We start from the raw sequence: 25,330 nt of genomic DNA, 5'->3' as shown, positions 1-25,330 counted from the left end.
GTCTGTGGATCTATTGGGGCGGTAAGAAAATTGAAGTGGGTCTAGGGTGTCAGGTAAGGTTGAGGGAATATGATGCTTGATTAGCCTCTAAAAGCAGTTCATGATGGCAGACGTGAGAGCTGCGGGGCGATAGTCATTTAGTTCAGTTACCTTTCCTATTCAATTCTCAGTAGTTGGTATTCAGACTTACCCTATGCAGGTGTGTAACGGGCTTTGCAGGCGAGGTTCCCTTGAATACATTTAATTCAACCTCTGAAAACCCTCCCACTTGCTTGCAAACAGATTTTCTCATGGAGTTTTCATTCAATAGTGTTTTCAGTACATTTATCTTAAGCCATCCCTTTAAATACGGTGCACCTTTAATTCGAATTTTGTCAACTGACTCACTAGAATATATTGAGAATAGAATACAATGGGTTCAGAATATCGGGATCAATGAAAGAAACCCACCAAATACGGTATATGCATATTTGACTCTGTTTCAGCAACTGGTAGATTTCAAAATACTCTGATCTTGTATTTTTGGGGTTAGGAGAGCCTTTACACATGAAATATATTGATTCATCAAAATACATTGGTTTGATTCATCCTGAAAGTTGTCATATCCAAGTTCAAAACATGAGCTATTGGAAGGTGGAAACAAGTATACAATAAGGGTTGAACAATGGTCCTGTAATCCTCACGAATCATGGGACTGTATATGGAATGATGTGAAATGTAAGCTACAAATTGAAGAAAACAAACACTAAAGTGACAGTTATACATTTATGTGGGTATTACTGAAGGTGGCTGTAAAATAAAACAGAGAAAAGCCTAGGCATATAATTAAAACATTCTATAGCACATACATCAACTCGGTTGGTCCAGCCCTACAGAAGCCTACAGTTTGTGTCTCCAAATGTAATCAATGCAAATTAAGAGGGCACGAAATTAAAACATATATTTTTTATAATGTCACAGGGGCAACAATGCATGTCGTGTTGATATGATTTTCAGTTTGCTTCCATATTACTGGTTTCACATTTGCCTCCGGGGATCATAAGGAAAAATAATCCAAAACAATTGCTATTTTTAATTGCAATCCCTTCTCCAAACGGATTACTCCTTTAACTAGCTCTTATCAACAGGTAAGACACTGCATTTGTTATGTATTCAGACCAATCCCTTTTTCCACATTTTTTCCCCTCATCAATGTACACACAATACCCCATAATGACAAAGCAAAAACAGGTTTTTAGAAAAGTGTGCAAATTTCTTACAAATAAGAAACAGAAATAACTTATTTACATACAGTACCATTCAAACGTTTGGACAAACCTATTCATTCGAAGGTTTTGCTTTGTTTTTTACTCATTTCTACATTGTAGAATAATTATAAAGACAATCAACACTATGAAATAACACATGGAATCATGTAGTAAGCAAAAAAGTGTCAAATCAAAATAGATTTCAAATTTTAGATTCTTCAAAGTAGCCACCCTTTTCCTTGATGACAGCTTTGTACACTCTAGGCATTCTCTCAACCAGCTTCATGAGGAATATTTTTCCAACAGTCTTGAAGGAGTTCCCACATACAGTTGAAGCCGGAAGTTTACATACATCTTAGCCAAATACATTTAAACTCAGTTTTTCACAATTTCTGACGTTTAATCCGAGTAGAAATTCCCTGTCTTAGGTCAGTTAGGATCACCACTTTTTTTTAAGTCTGTGAAATGTCCAAATAATAGTAGAGAGAGTGATTTATTTAAGCTTTTATTTATTTCATCATATTCCCAGTGGGTCAGAATTTTACCTACACTCAATTAGTACTTGGTAGCATTGCCTTTAAATTGTTTAACTTGGGTCAAGCATTTTGGGTAGCCTTCCACAAGCTTTGCACAATAAGTTGGGTGAATTTTAGCCCATTCCTCCTGACAGAGCTGGTGTAACTGAGTCAGGTTTGTAGGCCTCCTTTCTCGCACATGCTTTTTCAGTTCTTCCCACAAATATCCTATAGATTTGAGGTCAGGGCTTTGTGATGGCCACTCCAATACCTTGACTTTGTTGTCCTTAAGCCATTTTGCCGCAACTTTGAAGTATGTTTGGGGTCATTGTCCATTTGGAAGTCTCATTTGCGACCAAGCTTTAACTTTCCGACGGATGTCTTGAGATGTTGCTTCAATATATCCACATAATTTCCCTGCCTCATGATGCCATCTATTTTGTGAAGTGCACCAGTCCCTCCTGCAGCAAAGCACCTCCACAACATGATGCTGCCACCCTGTGCTTCACTGTTGGGATGGTATTCTTCGGCTTGCAAGCCTCCCCTTTTTCCTCCAAACATTACAATGGTCATTATGGCCAAACAGTTCTATTTTTGTTTCATCAGACCAGAGGACATTTCTTCAAATAGTACGATTTTTGTCCCCATGTGCAGTTGCTAACCATAGTCTGGCTTTTTTATGGCGGTTTTGGAGCAGTGGCTTCTTTCTTGCTGAGCGGCCTTTCAGGTTATGTTGATATAGGACTAATTTTACTGTGGTTATAGATACTTTTGTTCCTGTTTCCTTCAGCATCTTCACAAGGTCCTTTCCTGTTGTTCTGGGATTGATTTGCACAAAGTACTTTCACCTCTAGGAGACAGTACGCGTCTCCTTCCTGAGCGGTATGACGGCTGCGTGGTCCCATGGTGTTTATACTTGTGTACTATTGTTTGTACAGATGAACGTGGTACCTTCAGGCGTTTGGAAATTGCTACCAAGGATGAACCAGTCTTGTGGAGGTCAACAATTTTTTTCTGAGGTCTTGGCTGATTTCTTTTCATTTACCCATGATGTCAAGCAAAGAGGCACTGAGTTTGAAGGTAGGCCTTGAAAAACATCCACAGGTACACCTCCAATTGACTCAGATGATGTCAATAAGCCTGTCAGAATCTTTTAAAGCCATGACATCACTTTCTGGAATTTTCCAAGCTGTTTAAAGTCACAGCCAACTTAGTGTATGTAAACTTCTGACCCACTGGAATTGTGATACAGTGAAGTGAAATAATCTGTCTGTAAACAATTGTTGGAAAAATGACCTGTGTCATGCACAAAGTAGATGTCCTAACCGACTTGCCAAAACTATAGTTAACAAGAAAATTGTGGAGTGGTTGAAAAACTAGTTTTAATGACCCCAACCTAAGTGTATGTAAACTTCTGACTTCAACTGTATGCTGAGCACTTGTTGGCTGCTTTTCCTTCACAAAGAAGGTAGAGGTTTTTACACTTGGAACCGGCAGGTTTGCTCGACCTTATTTATGGTTTCCTCGCACATAAAAGTGGTGGAAATGAGGGAATTAGTGAAGGTCATTATACAGCATATCTGCAAACACACCTCCACCACACCTTCATTTCTTACATCTCCACCCAGAACAAATTGCAGGTGCTATTCTCATTCAATTCAAGGTCAGAATAAGCATAGAGAAAAAAGTGGACACAAAAGGAATTAAATTCCATTTACATGCGCTTAACTTGGTTTGGAATCGGCCCCCAGCATTGCAAAAACAAACACCCATTTGTAAACCCTGATGAAAGCAGCTCCAGGCAGCCCCTTATTGCCGTTTCACACAGTCTCTTTGTCTGATTATCCGACCAGAATCTTGGTCCAGATGCATGGGCCAGTCGTGCAGTCATGCCCAGATTGTGATTGGGGTGGTCAGGCCGATGCCCCTGCATGCCACTAGGAGAACAGTGTCCCATGTCTGACCGTACTCCACAGCTGCCAGGGTGGCACAATAGACCCTCTCTCTCAATTTCCCCAAGGTGAACAACAAAAGTGATACATTGTACCCATTCCTAATGTAATTTCATGACCGGGAAACAGTGTTTGTCCTGCGTCCCATTCTTTACAACAGCGTAACCTCCTGGAAATATAACCTGTGTGTGTGTGTGTGTGTGTGTGTGTGTGTGTGTGTGTGTGTGTGTGTGTGTGTGTGTGTGTGTGTGTGTGTGTGTGTGTGTGTGTGTGTGTGTGTGTGTGTGTGTGTGTGTGTGTGTGAGAGAGAGAGAGAGAGAGAGAGAGAATAGCGATGACACAACGTGCTTCCGACTCATCACAACCATTGCTGTTTCCTCCCCACACACTCCAGGGGGCAATATTCTTACTACCCTTGTTTCTTTAGTCACGCAGACTCCATACCACACCCGCCCAACCACTGGGTAGAGATGTCAGTTCAATGTTCATTTTTTATTTACGTTTGGTTGAGTTGTCAACTAACGTGAATTCAGCAAAAATGTGACCATGTCATCAGGATTTAAATTAAACGTGTGAAAAAAAATCCAATCAGTCTTCCACGTTAAAACAGATTTTTGGGGGTTGAAATGAAGTGGAAACAACATTCAACCAGTGTGTGCCCAGTGGGCACCCATGTCATGATGAATAGTTTCCACAAGGCAACAACAAGTTAAAAGGAAACGAGAAAAGGTTGAAGTTCATTATAAAACGTTTTAATAAATAAAACTGAGGTAGTGTCATTGGAATGGTTTGTTCTACAGTTTTGGTTATCAGTGTTGATACAATTCATTTTGGTTCTTATGGAAGAAAAGTTCCACAGTTTAACCAATTAACGTACAATTCCAAATTAACAAAATATACATGTGAATGTATCATACGGTAGAACATTCAGAACATTTAATGAATCAATGTATGTAATAGGTCAAATGTTTAGATTACTAGGACCCACGGCAGTGATTAATAGCAAATGGTTGGTTTAGTATTTTCAGCATCATGGCGCACGTGTAGGCTATAAAAGTCATTGTAACCAGCACTATTCAGTCGGTTTAGGCTTGTGCTGTGTATTGTTTTCAGTCCTTTTCGACCAGGCCCAGCCCTAGAAAGTATTAGACCAATGTTCTTCCATCTCCCTCTTTTGGCGCACAGCCAGCGGGGAAAGTCACAGCGGGAGAGCATGAACTCTTTTACCGTAACGATCAGTCAGTCACCTCTTTCACAAAACAAGCTCCAATTTTCGGAGAAACCTCCACTGAGTTCCCGGGACAGCCCAGTTTCCAACATTAGAGACCACAGCAATTTATAGTGTCTGAACGCATATGTGGTCTCCTCTCTCTCTTCCCGGCTCATACCCGGATAGTTTTGCCCATAACGCATTCCTCCTGCTCCGTCACAAAATTGTATTTATGAACCCAAATCAAAGCAAACTCTTCATTGTCCCTTCAAAACGCAGCAATGGCTCTTAACATGGGCACCGATGAGACCAGGGAGTCCCCGCCGACACGGTAGCAGTTCACAGAGCTCCGTGTGACGGTATTTCTCCCTTGCTCCATTTTCGCTTTCTTGCAGGGGAGGAAGTCGGGCTCCGCGGCCGCCTTGCCGCGTCTCTTCCTGGCGTTACGGTCAGGCCTCGACGGGCCCCGGTTCGCCTTGTCTTCTCTACCTGCGGTTACACTGTAGTGCAGCGGGTGTGAGTTCGTTTCGTCCTCGGAGGATACTGCAATCTCCTGGGGCTGGGGGGTCGCGGGTAGTCCAGACAGAGACGATGAAACCTCCCTCTCCAAACGGTCTCCAGTTGTTTCCTCCATCGGCGACTCTTGCTGGATCGTCTCTGCTGCTGTCGTGGTTTCACAACTGGCCTGCGATGCGTGGTAGATATCCCGGGCGGACTGCATTACGAGCTTGAGCAGCAGGCTCCGGTGGAGACCGTGTCCCCCGCGCTGGGCGCGCGAGCTGTATAATTTGCCTAAAGCGTGGACCATAATCCTCTTGGCCTCAGCGCTGACCTCCATGTTGTTGCTTATTATTGATCTTATTAAGACGTTTAGAGACTCTTTAATTTGATTGCCACAACCTTGGACCTTCCTTTACCGTTAGGGCCTAGATTCTCCAAACTTCTCACACACACACACACAGACATGGACGTACCTGTACCAGCCGCTTTATTATAACTTCACTGACGTCAGTGGCCTGCTGTCATCTGAAAGGTGTAAATTCTTCCATGAGCTCCTCCTATGCCAAAAGCCCCACAAGAGCTGCGGATAACATGTTGTAGCCTCCTACACTATATTTAGACTACTATTTATGACTAGACACATGTGTAGGTTGTGTTTAGGCTGTGTTTATTTCTACCACATTTGTTTGCATAATTGTGTAATTTGAACAACCGAATATGAATGCAAATCTGACTACTGTCAACAGGTCATACACTGTATACTAGGCTAATGAAAAAAACAACAACATGAAATTCATAAAATATCGGTGCCATTGAGTTGTTGCATTGTCTTACTATTACTTGGCTAATTGTGTGTGTGTGTGTGTGAGTGTGGCATCTATTATTAAGTGCAAGGGAATTACATTTTCTTGTGTAAGTGGACTGCTGCTTTCTTGAACATGTCTTTCTTGCAAAATAGATTAGCCTATATGCTAATTAAAGGTTAAATAAAACATGTGCATTTGATACTGTTCCAATTTTTTTAAATTAATCATTTGAACACAAATGATATGGCTAAAAGGCTAACAGTCATGCCTCAATAGCCTTATATTTAGCTACTGGTATCAGGCCAAGACCACCAATCAAAGACATTATATAATGATTTTTTTCTGGAAAAAGCTGTGTTGATAAATTACTGTTGAACATTCATGTTTTTCTTGCTTCACATTACTATAACATTACTCCCATGGGGGCTGTTTTTCAGAGGGGTTATCAACAGATGCCCATATAAAGTACATCCGACGGGTAACCGAGGCGAGCGCGCTGCCGTGAAAAATCCATGACGCGCCTAGGAGACCCTCGCTTCCATTGGCCATATAAAGTGCGAACCATTAGGGATTGCGTCAGAACACATCTCCTTATTTGGTGTTGTCACGACTGTGCGCTCTGCTTCCCTGAGCCCAAATATGGGCATCGGGAGCGCGCTTAATCCAGTGGTGGCGCGTTTTGGGGTCAACTCAACTCATTTATTTTGGGATGCACATCTGGCAGCAAGGATGCCGCTGGAAATCTGACATTGATGAAAGGAGCAAGCAAGCCATGCACGTGCTCAGTGCTAATCAACCTATCTGCCAACTGTCTCTGGATTGGCAAAGAAAACGTTCTCACTCAGCAAGCTTTCATTCATTTCACAACTTGTCCTCAACTGGCCTTACTGGTTAAATCAAGGTGAAATATATTTTTTTTGCATGACTTTTACATGGTTTCTTCAAGACCTAATACTTTATATTACATGAAAGGTAAACCAAACACTGAAAAATAATGGTGCAGTTTCATATAGGTTCATCCATGACAGTGTCTTATTCTATTAATACAGAAAGACCGGTTCAGATAGTGTTATTGTAATTTAGAGACTTTCTTTTGTATTCCAACAATCCAAAATCACACCTCTAGTATGTCCTGTCCTATTCTCCATCTGGACTCTTTGGTTCAATATGTCCCTGTCCAATATAAGTTGTATGCATCATTTCTAAGGTCCAAATGGAACCAAGAAGCATTCATTTGAGCTGTGATTTGATTCACTTACTATGCACTCCCTTGCCCACATTCCATGTGGTGCTCTCACTTTAAATGGCCCATCTTCATTATTGCCAAAATCACCACAACAGAGTGAACAGACCTTTGATCATGTCTAATTACAGCAGGTAGCAAACCTACAGTGCCTTGCGAAAGTATTCGGCCCCCTTGAACTTTGCGACCTTTTGCCACATTTCAGGTTTCAAACATAAAGATGGAATGGGAAAAAATGTCAGTCTCTCGATGTGCAAAACTGATAGAGACATACCCCAAGCGACTTACAGCTGTAATCGCAGCAAAAGGTGGCGCTACAAAGTATTAACTTAAGGGGGCTGAATAATTTTGCACGCCCAATTTTTCAGTTTTTGATTTGTTAAAAAAGTTTGAAATATCCAATAAATGTCGTTCCACTTCATGATTGTGTCCCACTTGTTGTTGATTCTTCACAAAAAAATAAAATTTTATATCTTTATGTTTGAAGCCTGAAATGTGGCAAAAGGTCGCAAAGTTCAAGGGGGCCGAATACTTTCGCAAGGCACTGTATAATTTACAAACCTATAAATTTACAGTGGTACAAATATTTGGAAAAAAAGGAGCAAGGTCACAAATCATTTGTTACAAACCTTTTATTAAGATATTTTTTTTAATCCATGTTGACATTTATCTTAATGATTTTTCTTTACAATAGTTAATGTGCAATTACCTTGAATAATATTGGGTCACAGTTAATGGGTTTCACAAAGTTATTGGCACTTGGAAAACAATGAGAACAGAATGAGCACTGGCACTACAGGGTCACAGAGGGCAAGGAGCAAGGGCAGAGACATTGGGGATGCTATTGCACTGGTTTCAATAAGCCGTTTGTGGGTATATACCTCATGCTGAGAGTGCACGACTAACAATTAAACTTTAGTGCCTCTATGTATAATATACAGTATATATCTATACATATATTCATATTTATATATGTATATGTGAAAAAAGGTCCTTCTCCAAGCCTATATACACCACACTGGACACTGCCTTTGTCCATCCTCTTGAGATGTGTGTGTTGGGGGAGGAGGGACATCTACCTGTAGGGATGGAGGATGAATCAGCTTGAACTGTTCTGTCTCACACACACAAACATTCCTTTCTGTTCCTTTAGTCTTGTGCTTCAGAGCTGAGAGAAGTAACCCTCTCCAAAACACGCAAAACTGAACTTTGATCACTTAGTAACCAACTCAGTCATTGACTATGGTCTGTGGGGGAAATACTGTCATCTGGTGGTGGCTCCAGTACCACATGTAAACAGCAGGTGGTGAACAAGACTGGATCTGACCTTGTCCATAATATCATGGGATCTGTTCAGCAGGGTGAAATCAGACCCTGGTGTATAGGTTCACTAGCAGGTGCAAAGTTTGTAATTCAGACCTCTACAGCGCCACACACCCACTACTACCCACCCACCTCCCCAAAAATAATTCCCCCCAATAGACAAAGAGACAGTACAGTGCCCTATTCCTCCCCCCCTCCCCCTGGAAGAACCTCTCATGGAACCCTCATCACAAACAATGAAAAAAATATATACAGTTCTCTGTCTAGCTATTGGTGCTCTGTCTAGCTATCGGTGCTCTGTCTAGCCATCGTACAGTTATCCTTCTTTCCTTTTCAATTTTTTCTTCAGCAAGAAGTAGGTAAATCATTCACCACCTTCAATTAGTAGCATTTCTTTAAGGTCTTTACAGTACATGTTTCTTTAAAGAAAACATAAGCAATAAAAGAAAAAACATTTTGAAAAGTAATATTTTTTTCTGTACAATATTCTGATGGACAGACAGTCTGCAGCCATGACACCTCTCTCCCTAAACATGACCCCTCCTCCCTAAACATGACCCCTCCTCCCTCCCTTCAGTCACACCAACTCAGTAGCACATTAGGCCAGTACTTTAAGACCAAAGCAACCATCATCCTCCTCTGACCTGTAGGCCAAATGTATGCTGGGAGCTCACACACACATCAGTCTCCATGACGTCTCGACAACACGCGAGACCAAGTAAAAAATAAAAAAATATATAAAAAACGGTCCTCTTTCATCGCTTCCACACTTTTACACAATCACCCTACATAGGAAATTGCTAGACGAGCGTAGAAAGAAAGTCAGCTCAACGGTCCCAATATTTACAACAGGAGTCATCCCAGTGCATCCCACATCCACAGATCTGAGACGCAGGCTATGTTCCAATACTCTCTAAATGCACCCTTCCTTTGGTCCCTTCCCTGAGGTGCTTACATCAAGGAAAGGGAGGAAGGATGCCACTTAAAAGTATTTGAACAAGGCCATCCCTTGGGTTGATTCTCCACACAACACATCAAAACCCTTTATCAAAGGTGCAGGAAACATGGGTTCATCCCATTTAAAAAGGTGCTTCACCTCCCCTTTAACATATCCACCATTGTCCATCTTGGATTTACCAAGCGTGAGAGAGTTAAACAACAGCAATCAGGACAGAAATGTCATGCATAGAGTGGACCTGCTTCTCTGCCGTATGGAAAAAAGTGAATTGTGTCCTCTCTATACATCACTTTTCTATCTGAAGGTGTCTCACATCTTTTGGATTGCAAAGGTGTATGGAAGACGGTGTAGGTCATCGTTCACAAAGACAAGTGTCCCAGCAAAGGGAGTCTTAAACCAATCCAAAACACTACCAGGTGGAGGACACACACACATAAAAGCACACTCACACACACCCACCTAAAGCGCACTCACACACATCAATCACACAGGAACAAATATACTTTTCAGTCACATTCAAGGAATGAACACAAATGCTTGCTCTCGCACATATATGAGACTGTTTTAAACACACCAACATACTCCACCAGAATGCCAATCCCCCTGACCTCACCCCATCTCTCTTTGGAACACGTGTGTGTGTGTGTTACAACTCTGTCTCAAGCTGAACGACCTGCCACCTTTTAAACCCCATTCTACTCCCTCCTTCCCAACATCAACATAAGCAGGACCCACCCCTGCATATCCATGTCGATTAAAAAAGGCACATTCCATTATTCCAAATGTTTTCCGGTCATTGAATCACAACCTCATGATGTGTAATGATGTCAGTAGTCTGCTTCGGAGCAAGTCACTAACCAACAGAGGAGGGGTTAGCTAGCTAGCACGATAGTTGCAGCAGACGACCAGTTGATTCAAGCTGTGCATTTTTACATTTAGCCGTGATTTCCGAGTAAGCAGTTTAGCTAGCATAGTAACGTCGCTAGCTCGCTAGCAAGCATAACAGAGTCAGTCATCGTTGTGAACAGCCACATAGGTAGGCTTCCTTGACAATTTCCATAGAGAAAAATGATAATAAGATAATAAGCTATATTGGATTGCCGCAGGTAGAAAGTGCCCAGTTCTGTCTTAAAAACAGATATTTTTCAGTTCAATAGTTTGTCAAAACAAAAAAGGCCCTACGTTAAGACTTTTCTGACCACTTGATCAATACCATATTTTTATGCAAAAATAGCACTTTTACTTATTTGCTTTTAAATCTTATTTTTCAGAGGACTTTCTTTGCAAAACAGCTGTTCAAAATACAATAAAACAACAGAGATTTAAAACCAATCCCTCTCTTTCTCTCTGTACACAACAACAGTTGTATAAATACATATTCAAAAAAATATGACCGTCTTTTTCTGTTCCCCTTGGATTTCTTTACAATTACAGTTTGTACACCTGTAGTCCTCATCTCTGGATCCATGTTACAAACAGAGAAACGAGCTGTGATCAGAAAAGCTACAAGAAGAGACACATTAAAACTGAGGGCATAATCATTTTGTTCTGGTCACAGAAGGGTGTTGGGGTTGGAGGACTGGTGGGTTAGGGGTCTTTCTATCGCTCCCTCTCTCCCCTTTTCTCTTTCTCTCATTCTAGAGAGAAACTACAGTCTCTCTCATATCCATAGAGTAGTTATCTTTCTGTCGGTTTCTTTTTCCTCAAGAGGCTGGGATACAATCGTTCAGACTGACATTGTGCAATGCTGCTGACATCTACATTCAAAACCAGGGGAATGTGTTTTGATATGGTGAGGCAGGAATTTGGTTAATCCCCCAAAAATACTGCATCCCCACAAACCCATCACCCTTCCTCTACCCCCATACTAATATACAGCAGAAACCATATTGGAAGTTACGATTGCTTGGACTCTCGCTTTCAAAATTAAAGCATAACTTCCTGGTTAACATCCAGGTAACAACCCCTGTTTCCCCTAGTAACGTTTCAGAGTCACATGTCGGAGGTGGAGGATCAAAAGGCCAAAGGGTCAGGGGGATGGGCCACACCACCAGAGGAGAAGAAAGGAGTACAGGGAAATATAGGTATTCATCATCATCATCGTGTTCTAAACACTTCTGTTCTCCACCTCCCCATCTAAAACAATGTGCCTCCGTCGCTGCCCACCCCCTGCAGCGACTCGCCGGACGAGCCACCCGTCTCAGCGCCCTCCAGGGTGTTGGGTTCAAAGCCTGGCTCCGCCCCTAGGGCGTCGGCCTCCATCTTGGCATCGGGGAGGAAGGCGGAGTACGCATCGCCCTCGGCCATGAGCAGCTTCAGCTTGGGGATCCAGCTCTTGCGGACGACGCGGCGGGCGTTGGTGCACATGTCCGCAGCGATGGCGTTCATCTCGCTCTCCTTGAAGCTCGTGGCGAAGTTCTGGCTGTAGACTGATGGAGGGAGGAGAGCGAGAGGGGAGGAAGGAATGAGGGAGGGAGGGAAGGAGGGGAATAGAGAGAATAAGAGAGAAAAGAGGAAAAGGCCAGAGAGTTAGGATTGATGAGCCCAATCATAAATCAGCCGTTGATGTGTACTAACAAAAAGGCACTTGTGTTTAAGTGAAACACTTACATTTGACTGCGTGCAACACTCTGTTGTCCAGGGGCTTGCGGCTGGGGTCGTTAGTGGAGGAGCGGATTCCTGTTCCACAGCTGTTAGCCAGAGTATTCCTGACAGGGAGAGAGTATAATGACACCTTTATAAACCTACAGACATCCATCAACTGTTCACACACACACACACACACACACGTCAGACGTATAAACACACAGTGGAAGGCAGGCAAGCACACACACACACACCTGTCAGACGTATAAACACCCACACCTGTCAGACGTATAAACACCCACACCTGTCAGACGTATAAACACCCACACGTCAGACGTATAAACAACCAGACTTGTCAGACGTATAAACACCCACACCTGTCAGACGTATAAACACCCACACGTCAGACGTATAAACAACCAGACTTGTCAGACGTATAAACACCCACACATCAGACGTATAAACAGACGTATAAACACCCAGACGTTGTCAGACGTATAAACACCCACACATCAGACGTATAAACACCCACACAGACGTATAAACCCACACCCACCACACGTCAGACGTATAAACACCCACACGTCAGACGTATAAACACCCACACGTCAGACGTATAAACACCCACACGTCAGACGTATAAACACCCACACGTCAGACGTATAAACACCCACACGTCAGACGTATAAACACCCACACATCAGACGTATAAACACCCACACGCCAGATGTATAAACACGCACACTTGTCAGACGTATAAACACCCACACACCCACACGTCAGACGTATAAACAACCAGACTTGTCAGACATATAAACACCCACACATCAGACGTATAAACACCCACACATCAGACGTATAAACAACCAGACTTGTCAGACATATAAACACCCACACATCAGACGTATAAACACCCACACATCAGACGTATGAACACCCACACCCACACCCACACATCAGACGTATAAACACCCACACATCAGACGTATAAACACACACCCACACGTCAGACGTATAAACACCCACACGTCAGACGTATGAACACCACACACACACGTCAGACGTATAAACACCCACACGTCAGACGTATAAACACCCACACGTCAGACGTATAAACACCCACACGTCAGACGTATAAACACCCACACATCAGACGTATAAACACCCACACGCCAGATGAATAAACACGCACACTTGTCAGACGTATAAACACCCACACGTCAGACGTATAAACACCCACACCCACGCGTCAGACGTATAAACACCCACACACCCACGCGTCAGACGTATAAACACCCACGCGTCAGACGTATAAACACACACGCGTCAGACGTATAAACAACAACACGTCAGACATATGAACACCCACACACACACACCCACACTTGTCAGACGTATAAACACCCACACGTATAAACACCCACACGTCAGACGTATAAACACCCACACACCCACGCGTCAGACGTATAAACACCCACGCGTCAGACGTATAAACACCCATGCGTCAGACGTATAAACAACACGTCAGACGTATGAACACCCACACACACACACACGCAGACGTATAAACACCCACACTTGTCAGACGTATAAACACCCACACACCCACACGTCAGACGTATAAACACCCACACTTCAGACGTATAAACACCCACACTTGTCAGACGTATAAACACCCACACACCCACACGTCAGACGTATAAACACCCACAAGTCAGACGTATAAACACCCACACACCCACACGTCAGACGTATAAACACCCACACGTCAGACGTATAAACACCCACACACCCACGCGTCAGACGTATAAACACCCACACGCCAGATGTATAAACACCCACACTTGTCAGACGTATAAACACCCACACTTGTCAGACGTATAAACACCCACGCGTCAGACGTATAAACACCCACGCGTCAGATGTATAAACACCCATGCGTCAGACGTATAAACAACAACACGTCAGACGTATGAACACCCACACACACACACACACCCACACGCCAGACGTATAAACACCCACACCTGTCAGACGTATAAACACCCACACCTGTCAGACGTATAAACACCCACACTGTCAGACGTATAAACACCCACACCTGTCAGACGTATAAACACCCACACACCCAAGCGTCAGACGTATAAACACCCACACACACACACCCACCCACACCTGTCAGACGTAACACACCCAACACACCCACACCTGTCAGACGTATAAACACCCACACCAGACGTCAGACGTATAAACAACCACACGTCAGACGTATAAACACCCACACGTCAGACGTATAAACACCCACACGTCAGACGTATAAAGACCCACACACACAACCACACGTCAGACGTATAAACACCCACGCATCAGACGTATGAACACCCACACACCCACGCCTGTCAGACGTATAAACACCCACGCCTGTCAGACGTATAAACACCAACGCCTGTCAGACGTATAAACACCCACACCTGTCAGACGTATAAACACCCACACACACGTCAGACGTATAAACACCCACGCCTGTCAGACGTATAAACACTCACGCCTGTCAGACGTATAAACCCCCACACACCCACGCGTCAGACGTATAAACACCCACGCCTGTCAGACGTATAAACACCAACGCCTGTCAGACGTATAAACACCCACACCTGTCAGACGTATAAACACCCACACCTGTCAGACGTATAAACACCCACACCTGTCAGACGTATAAACACCCACACCTGTCAGACGTATAAACACCCACACCTGTCAGACGTATAAACACCCACACCTGTCAGACTTATAAACACCCACAACTGTCAGACGTATAAACACCCACACCTGTCAGACGTATAAACACCCACACACACCCACACGTCAGACGTATAAACACCCACGCCTGTCAGACGTATAAACACCCACGCCTGTCAGACGTATAAACCCCCACACACCCACGCGTCAGACGTATAAACACCCACGCCTGTCAGACGTATAAACACCAACGCCTGTCAGACGTATAAACACCCACGCCTGTCAGACGTATAAACACCCACACCTGTCAGACGTATAAACACCCACACCTGTCAGACGTATAAACACCCACACCTGTCAGACGTATAAACACCCACACCTGTCAGACTTATAAACACCCACAACTGTCAGACGTATAAACACCCACATCTGTCAGACGTATAAACACCCACACACCCAAGCGTCAGACGTATAAACACCCACACACACACACACACACCCACACGTCAGACGTAAAAACACCCACGCGTCAGACGTATAAACAACCACGCGTCAGACGTATAAGCACCCACACCTGTCAGACGTATAAACACCCACACCTGTCAGACGTATAAACACCCACACCTGTCAGACGTATAAACACCCACACGTCAGACCTATAAACAACCACACGTCAGACGTATAAACAACAACACGTCAGACGTATAAACACCCACACACAAAACCACACGTCAGACGTATAAACACCCACACACCCCCACGCGTCAGACGTATAAACACCCACACACCCACGCCTGTCAGACGTATAAACACCCACGCCTGTCAGACGTATAAACACCCACGCCTGTCAGACGTATAAACACCCACCTGTCAGACGTCAGACGTATAAACACCAACGCCTGTCAGACGTATAAACACCCACACCTGTCAGACGTATAAACACCCACACACACCCACACGTCAGACGTATAAACACCCACGCCTGTCAGACGTATAAACACCCACGCCTGTCAGACGTATAAACCCCCACACACACCCACACGTCAGACGTATAAACACCCACGCCTGTCAGACGTATAAACACACACGCCTGTCAGACGTATAAACACCACGCCTGTCAGACGTATAAACACCCACCCAGACGTATAAACACCCACACCTGTCAGACGTATAAACACCCACACCTGTCAGACGTTTAAACACCCACACCTGTCAGACGTTTAAACACCCACACCTGTCAGACGTTTAAACACCCACACCTGTCAGACGTATAAACACCCACACCTGTCAGACGTATAAACACCCACACCTGTCAGACGTATAAACACCCACACGTCAGACGTATAAACAACCACACGTCAGACGTATAAACACCCACACGTCAGACGTATAAACACCCACACACACGTCAGACGTATAAACACCCACACACCCACGCCTGTCAGACGTATAAACACCCACGCCTGTCAGACGTATAAACAACCACGCCTGTCAGACGTATAAACACCCACGCGTCAGACGTATGAACACCCACACACCCACGCCTGTCAGACGTATAAACACCCACGCCTGTCAGACGTATAAACACCCACACGTCAGACGTATAAACACCCACACGTCAGACGTATAAACACCCACACGTCAGACGTATAAACACCCACACGTCAGACGTATAAACACCCACACACACACCCACACGTCAGACGTAAAAACACCCACGCGTCAGACGTATAAACAACCACGCGTCAGACGTATAAACAACCACGCCTGTCAGACGTATAAACACCCACGCCTGTCAGACGTATAAACACCCACACCTGTCAGACGTATAAACACCCACACGTCAGACGTATAAACACCCACACACCCACACGTCAGACGTATAAACACCCACACGTCAGACGTATAAACACCCACACACACACGTCAGACGTATAAACACCCACCGTCAGACGTATAAACAACCCACAGACGTATAAACACCCACACGTCAGACGTCACCCACACGTCAGACGTCAGACGAGGTATAAACAACCACACGTCAGACGTATAAACACCCACACGTCAGACGTATAAACACCCACACACACAACCACACGTCAGACGTATAAACACCCACGCGTCAGACGTATGAACACCCACACACCCACGCCTGTCAGACGTATAAACACCCACGCCTGTCAGACGTATAAACAACCACACGTCAGACGTATAAACACCCACACGTCAGACGTATAAACACCCACACACACACCCACACGTCAGACGTAAAAACACCCACGCGTCAGACGTATAAACAACCACGCGTCAGACGTATAAACAACCACGCCTGTCAGACGTATAAACACCCACACCTGTCAGACGTATAAACACCCACACCTGTCAGACGTATAAACACCCACACGTCAGACGTATAAACAACCACACGTCAGACGTATAAACAACAACACGTCAGACGTATAAACACCCACACACACAACCACACGTCAGACGTATAAACATCCACGCGTCAGACGTATGAACACCCACACACCGCCTGTCAGACGTATAAACACCCACGCCTGTCAGACATATAAACACCCACGCCTGTCAGACGTATAAACACCAACGCCTGTCAGACGTATAAACACCCACACCTGTCAGACGTATAAACACCCACACACACCCACACGTCAGACGTATAAACACCCACGCCTGTCAGACGTATAAACACCCACGCCTGTCAGACGTATAAACCCCCACACACCCACGCGTCAGACGTATAAACACCCACACCTGTCAGACGTATAAACACCCACACCTGTCAGACGTATAAACACCCACACCTGTCAGACGTATAAACACCCACACCTGTCAGACGTATAAACACCCACACCTGTCAGACGTATAAACACCCACACCTGTCAGACGTTTAAACACCCACACCTGTCAGACGTATAAACACCCACACCTGTCAGACGTATAAACACCCACACCTGTCAGACGTATAAACAACCACACGTCAGACGTATAAAGACCCACACGTCAGACGTATAAACACCCACACACACAACCACACGTCAGACGTATAAACACCCACGCGTCAGACGTATGAACACCCACACACCCACGCCTGTCAGACGTATAAACACCAACGCCTGTCAGACGTATAAACACCCACACCTGTCAGACGTATAAACACCCACACACACACACACACCCACACGTCAGACGTATAAACACCCACGCCTGTCAGACGTATAAACACCCACGCCTGTCAGACGTATAAACACCCCCACACTCGTCAGACGTATAAACACCCACACTCGTCAGACGTATAAACACCCACACTCGTCAGACGTATAAACACCCACACTCGTCAGACGTATAAACACCCACACTCGTCAGACGTATAAACACCCACACTCGTCAGACGTATATACACACACAGACACGTCAGATGTGTGAGAGAGAGAAAGACACACTAACCTGTCGAAGAAGGCAGCCAGCAGCCTCCTGAGCAACACCTTGTGCCTGGTCCCTGCACTCACATGACAGTTCATCAGCTGGGCTCGAGATATGAACACACAAGTACCTGCAGAGACACACACGCACACACACACACTAGTGAGAATCAACAACAAAAACAAACACACAGAACAGTGTTACCATGGACTACTCCAGACACAACCCCTATTGAAATTCTACACACTCAAACCTGGATATAACCCTCATACACCACACACACCATCTGTAAAACACAGACACATCCTGTTTACACACACAAACCTGGCTGGTGTGTTTACGGACATATTCAATCAATCCCTATCTCAGTCTGCTGTTCCCACATGCTTCAAGAGGGCCACCATTGTTCCTGTTCCCAAGAAAGCTAAGGTAATTGAGCTAAACGACTACCCCCCCGTAGCACTCACTTCCGTCATCATGAAGTGCTTTGAGAGACTAGTCAAGGACCATATCACCTCCACCCTACCTGACACCCTAGACCCACTCCAATTTGCTTACCGCCCAAATAGGTCCACAGACGATGCAATCTCAACCACACTGCCCTAACCCATCTGGACAAGAGGAATACCTATGTGAGAATACTGTTCATCGACTACAGCTCGGCATTTAACACCATAGTACCCTCCAAGCTCGTCATCAAGCTTGAGACCCTGGGTCTCGACCCCGCCCTGTGCAACTGGGTACTGGACTTCCTGACGGGCCGCCCCCAGGTGGTGAGGGTAGGCAACAACATCTCCACCCCGCTGATCCTCAACACTGGGGCCCCACAAGGGTGCGTTCTGAGCCCTCTCCTATACTCCCTGTTCACCCACGACTGCGTGGCCATGCACACCTCCAACTCAATCATCAAGTTTTCGGACGACAACAGTGGTAGGCTTAATTACCAACAACGATGAGACGGCCTACAGGGAGGAGATGAGGGCCCTCGGAGTGTGGTGTCAGGAAAATAACCTCACACTCAACGTCAACAAAACTAAGGAGATGATTGTGGACTTCAGGAAACAGCAGAGGGAACACCCCCCTATCCACATCGATGGAACAGTAGTGGAGATGGTAGTAAGTTTAAGTTCCTCGGCATACACATCACAGACAAACTGAATTGGTCCACCCACACAGACAGCATCGTGAAGAAGGCGCAGCAGCGCCTCTTCAACCTCAGGAGGCTGAAGAAATTTGGCTTGTCACCAAAAGCACTCACAAACTTCTACAGATGCACAATCGAGAGCATCCTGGCGGGCTGTATCACCGCCTGGTACGGCAACTGCTCCGCCCAGAGGGTAGTGAGGTCTGCACAACGCATCACCGGGGGCAAACTACCTGCCCTCCAGGACACCTACACCACCCGATGTTACAGAAAGGCCATAAAGATCATCAAGGACAACAACCACCCGAGCCACTGCCTGTTCACCCCGCTATCATCCAGAAGGCGAGGTCAGTACAGGTGCATCAAAGCTGGGACCGAGAGACTGAAAAACAGCTTCTGTCTCAAGGCCATCAGACTGTTAAACAGCCATCACTAACATTGAGTGGCTGCTGCCAACACACTGACTCAGCTCCAGCCACTTTAATAATGGGAATTGATGGGAAATGATGTAAAATATATCACTAGCCACTTTAAACAATGCTACCTAATATAATGTTTACATACCCTACATTATTCATCTCATATGTATACGTATATACTGTACTCAATACCATCTACTGTATCTTGCCTATGTTGCTCTGTACCATCACTCATTCATATATCTTTATGTACATATTCTTTATCCCCTTACACTTGTGTGTATAAGACAGTAGTTTTGGAATTGTTAGTTAGATTACTTGTTGGTTATTACTGCATTGTCGGAACTCGAAGCACAAGCATTTTGCTACACTTGCATTAACATCTGCTAACCATGTGTATGTGACAAATAAAATTTGATTTGAACCTGGATATAACCCTCATACACCACACACACACCATCTGTAAAACACACAGACACATCCTGTTTACACACACAATATCAAAGAAGAACACATACACTGAAACATAGACCCAAACACCCATCCTGGGTCTGACTCGGCATAATAAACAAACAAGCAGCAGGCCAAACAGATGGGAATAGTTGACTGTAGTCCACATGTAGACTGACAGTGGACTCTAGGACAAGGTGGCAGTGGAACGTAACATAGGCTCCCAGAGAGGCCTCGACGTGGCTAATATTAACCACACTGGCACATGCCTCATCTCTTACATACAGTCATCTCACAGTAAGGACCACTCTCAGTGTACTGCAGAACCAGGCCATGTCCCATTCCACTAGTCATGTAAGGACAACTCTCAGTGTACTGCAGAACCAGGCCACGTCCCAATTCACTAGTCATGTAAGGACCACTCTCAGTGTACTGCAGAACCAGGCCACATCCCAATTCACTAGTCATGTAAGGACCACTCTCAGTGTACTGCAGAACCAGGCCACGTCCCAATTCACTAGTCATGTAAGGACCACTCTCAGTGTACTGCAGAACCAGGCCACGTCCCAATTCACTAGTCATGTAAGGACCACTCTCAGTGTACTGCAGAACCAGGCCACGTCCCAATTCCCTAGTCATGTAAGGACCACTCTCAGTGTACTGCAGAACCAGGCCCCGCCCCAATTCACTAGTCATGTAAGGACCACTCTCAGTGTACTGCAGAACCAGGCCACGTCCCAATTCACTAGTCATGTAAGGACCACTCTCAGTGTACTGCAGAACCAGGCCACGTCCCAATTCACTAGTCATGTAAGGAAAACTACTACAGTAGACTATACAGTGTGTGTATAGTATACACTAAGAGTACCAAACATTACGAACACATTCCGAATATGGAGTTGCAACCCCCCTTTTGCGCTCAGAACAGCTTCAATTCATCGTGCATGGACTCTACAAGGGGTCAAAAGTGTTCCACAGGAATGCTGGCCCATGTTGACTCCAATGCTTCTCACAGTTGAGTCACGTTGGGTGGTGGACCATTCTCGATAGACACAGGAAACTGTTGAGCATGAAAATCCAAGCAGTGTTGCAGTTCTTGACCCAAACTGGTGCCCCTGGCACCTACTACCATACCCCTACAACATGTCCATTCATTATAATCCTCATAATAATTCACATTTCCTGTTGCTGCAGGATTAAGTTTCCTGCTATTCAAATTAAGATAGCACATCTTTAACAAGGCCACATTCCACTTCGGTCCCTAGACCCTTTTCTGACCCTTCTCCTACTCCAGATCTGAAATGACAGAATGGATCCACACACACTGACCTGAGACAAGCTCTAGTTTCTCTGCGGGGTCCCCCTCCTCGTATAGTTTGGGGTGGCAGCGGTTGCCTATCTGTGTGATGAGCTCAGCGGGGAGAGACGACAGGTCCTGGCGACCCCGCATACGACCCCGGGTCTCTGAGTGGTCCGGCAGGGCCTCCACACGCTCACCAGCTACCAGAGGGAGAAAGGCGTGTGTTAGATCTGTCTGGTCTGACCTTTATATACACACACACACACACACACACACACGTCGGTACCTGCGGCGCCCACATTGAGCATGCTGTACATGGTGTACATGTTACAGATCTGCCTGTACTGCTCCTCCGTCTGCTCCTCTGTCACCTCCTCCTCTTCCTCCTCGTCATGGTAACTGATAGGCGAGTCACTGGTGTAGGCGCTCATCGTGCCCGGGCTGGCGCCCTCCGATGCCACGTTGCCCATGGAGACCACACTCCCGTTGGACCCGCTGCCGTGACCCCCGACCCCTGATCCTATCCCCGCCCCGCTGGCCCCCATCCCCATGGCCATTGCCAGTGCCCCCGAGCTCTGGATGGCACTCCCTCGCACAGACTCCTGGGAAAAGCGGGCGGCCTTCCTGGATCCGCCTCCACCTGAGCCCCCTCCACCCCCGTCTCGGCTGCTGCCGCCCTCCCACAAGCGCTTGGCCACAGGGGTGCACACCACCGAGTAGGGCGAGGCTTCTGATTGGTTGCCCTGCTGCTCTGTCTTCACCCGCGACACGAGGGGGAGGGGGGTAAGGCAGGAGGCGGGGCGACTGCCAGTCCCCGCGGCAACAGTTTGAGTGACGGGGCTCTGGGGTTCGGAGGGCGGAGCCTCCTCGGCTTGCAGGCCCTGGGAGTCACAGCTGGGCGAGGAAACCTGGAGGAGAAATATGGAGAGAATACATTTATCAATAGTTTATTATGGAAATATAAATATACTGTATATGCAAATACTTGCAATGATTGTGATAAGTGGTTGTTTACGCATCTCGGTTGAGTGTACTGTCGCTCTGGAAACGCCTGGTAGAGTTCTGCTAAACACGTTCTAAATGTATCAGGGTTTCTGAACATGTGGCGCCGGACACTTGATCAGCAACATTTTCAGTTACCGGACATTTGAGAAAATTTACCGGACACATTTGCATTTGGTGCATAGCGTGATTAGGGTGTTCACCCACGGGGCTCAGAACGACAGCAATCACATTTAGAATACGGTCATTCATATTAACAGAACATGCAAGTGGAGGATGCAACGATGTGCGGTCCTTCTGATGTGCACTTCAAAAACATTTACTTTTTTCCTCAGCCAACAAGATGAGTAACCAACAGAAAAATCACTAGCCTGTGTCAATCTACTTTAGTAGAGATGTTTAGGCTACCTTTTCTATTGGTCAGCTTGTTGAGAATAAATAGCCTATTTCAAACAGACTCTGGGCCAGTTGTGGGCCGATAGAGCCCAAATTCATCAGTAGGCCTAAGCTACATAAAACGCAAGGAGTCTGAGGCAACAGATCAGAACGTTTAGCCTAAAATGTGGATAAACTATTATTTTGTCACATTATAAGCACAGCACTGTGCACAAGGCAGTAGGCTATGCACGAATGTTCGTTCCATAACGCAATTAGCAGGAAAACACTATTATCAAAAGGGCACTACACATGCGAGCGGTTTCATGTAACAGATTAAAATATCCGTTATAAATTTACAACGAGAGGAGATCTAATAGGCTACTTTGAAGCAACATAAGACATGCAGGTTTCAAACAATTAAGTATATGTTTTCAAAATGCATACTGCCTCCAGCTCATTGCAAAGTGGTGTGTGACGCACTGATGAAGCCTGCCTTCTGTTGCCGTTTGATGCAGCATTCAAAGCAACTGAGAAATCTCTGACTTCAGTCCGTTCAAGACAACTGGGAACAGGGGAAAAAACAAGCTCTGACTGGGAAAAAAGTTTTGAACAGTCATCCAACTCAGGAAATCAGGCCTCTTTCCAGAGCTCTGACGTAATAATTTGACTTCGTATTTTAAGATACTGTACATACAAATATACTGTACACACGTACCAATTTACTTCCACTAAATTATGCAGATTACCGATAAGCATGACCATGACCTTCGACACTGTGAACCATCAGATCCTCCTCTCCACCCTCTCCGAGTTGGGCATTCTCTCGGCCCACGCTCCCTACCTAGCAGTTGGCCCTACCAGGTGTTATTTATCTGGCGATTATCTGTCTCCTATACGCCAAAAGCAAGCTATTACCACTGGTGTCCCCCAGGGCTCTGTTCTATGCCCTGTCCTATTATTCTAAGACCTCTGAATAAAGGCACTGTCATAACCTCACAACCTGGGTCACTCCTATCATTGCTATGCAGGACAAGGCTCCCACAATTAATCTTCTCCTTCCTTAAAGAAAACTGACCAAAAACAATGTTTTGGTCATGTTTTGCAGACATATCAGTGTGATGCAAAATCATCATAAAGCTTGAATTTCTGTATTTTGAAAGTTATATATCTTGAAAAGTTGATTGGACATGCAAAACATTTCTGATCTATCAAAAACGGACTAATGAAACAAATACCAAAATATCGTTTTTTCCCAGAGTTTTCGCTAAAACATGCTTGGGTGATCCTGGACATAAAACCCATGTATTATTACCTTGAAAGAACAAGGCGGTGGCTGTGCCCGTTCCTGTATTCTCCATGATCTGCTGGATCTGCAGGAAGCCTGCGGTCCTACATGAGGCACTTGTCATCTCCCGTCTGTCATGCTGAGGCGGCCTGGGCTCCCTGCCTGGCCATTAAACTGCTGGAAGCTCTCCAGGCTGGACGCCGGGGGTGCAACCTTCCACCAAGTTCTTGGAGTCACCCCGCTCCTCCGTGCTCCACAGGCTCCAGTTGAGCTGCTGGCCGCTACAAGACCATGGTGAGCCTGGAGGAGAAGGAGGGAGGAACGGAAGATTCTATAAAGTTACATAAGGAATGTTTCACTTTGTTTGAACAAGGGCACTGCATTTATTTTAAAATTGTGCCTGATCTTTCCCTGGGAGGTGAAAATGTCATGATTCAGATTCTGATTCAGTGATTAGATTTTCGCTGTTATTTTTCCCCCATCAATAAATGTTGACCAAACTCCCTCATAAAGGACAACGGGATAATAGACTCATAAAAATCAATCCGTTACCGCAAGGATAGACCGATAGATAAATAATGGGTCTTGTACATCAGAACACTAAAAAACTCAAATGTACATTATAATACACAATCTACGCAATTCACACAGTAATATCCCACCTTGAATGATTTTGAGATGCAGACATATTGCCCCTAAAGTGGCTGTTCCAGATGTCCAGGACGTGAATTCACCAATTTAGGAATCGCCATCTGAAGGGTAAGGCCATGCGTCTGCTAAACCACCAAATGTCTGGAGGTAAATATCAGCAACATATTTTAAAAGAGC

General features: G+C 45.3%; 2 protein-coding genes and 1 pseudogene across 2 annotated transcripts; 1 reads left to right on the top strand and 2 right to left on the bottom strand.

Annotated features, from left to right (window-relative positions):
• The window catches only part of LOC135554533 (Ig mu chain C region membrane-bound form-like), a 526,132-nt pseudogene that overhangs the window by 402,938 nt on the left and 97,864 nt on the right, over window positions 1-25,330 (top strand).
• Window positions 4,445-5,899, bottom strand: LOC135554528 (immediate early response gene 2 protein-like). The gene has a single exon (XM_064986873.1). The coding sequence runs from the start codon at window positions 5,760-5,762 to the stop codon at window positions 5,193-5,195; it is 570 nt and encodes a 189-aa protein (XP_064842945.1). The 5' UTR covers window positions 5,763-5,899; the 3' UTR covers window positions 4,445-5,192.
• On the bottom strand, window positions 8,097-24,626 carry LOC135554830 (nucleus accumbens-associated protein 1-like). Its single transcript, XM_064987279.1, has 6 exons — window positions 24,530-24,626; window positions 22,124-22,750; window positions 21,867-22,037; window positions 18,549-18,654; window positions 12,366-12,463; window positions 8,097-12,184 (listed from the first exon to the last, which is right to left on the bottom strand). Exons 1-6 carry the CDS (start codon window positions 24,624-24,626, stop codon window positions 11,892-11,894), a joined length of 1,392 nt encoding a protein of 463 aa, XP_064843351.1. The 3' UTR covers window positions 8,097-11,891.

This window comes from Oncorhynchus masou, chromosome 14 (genome assembly GCF_036934945.1).
Source record: "Oncorhynchus masou masou isolate Uvic2021 chromosome 14, UVic_Omas_1.1, whole genome shotgun sequence".
In the NCBI taxonomy this organism is placed as follows: domain Eukaryota; kingdom Metazoa; phylum Chordata; class Actinopteri; order Salmoniformes; family Salmonidae; genus Oncorhynchus; species Oncorhynchus masou.
The sequence above is the reverse complement of the archived record's forward strand: the minus strand, read 5'-3'. Positions and strand labels throughout refer to the sequence as shown.

Excerpts from the sequence above, each read along its gene's own strand:
- LOC135554528 (XM_064986873.1), bottom strand. The coding sequence starts at position 5,762 with ATGGAGGTCAGCGCTGAGGCCAAGAGGATTATGGTCCACGCTTTAGGC.
- LOC135554830 (XM_064987279.1), bottom strand. The coding sequence starts at position 24,626 with ATGACAAGTGCCTCATGTAGGACCGCAGGCTTCCTGCAGATCCAGCAG. Across the intron at positions 22,751-24,529 it reads CACCGCCTTGTTCTTTCAAG|TCCAGGTTTCCTCGCCCAGC; the intron begins GTAATAATACAT and ends CCATATTTCTCC. Across the intron at positions 22,038-22,123 it reads GCTCAATGTGGGCGCCGCAG|CTGGTGAGCGTGTGGAGGCC; the intron begins GTACCGACGTGT and ends TCCCTCTGGTAG.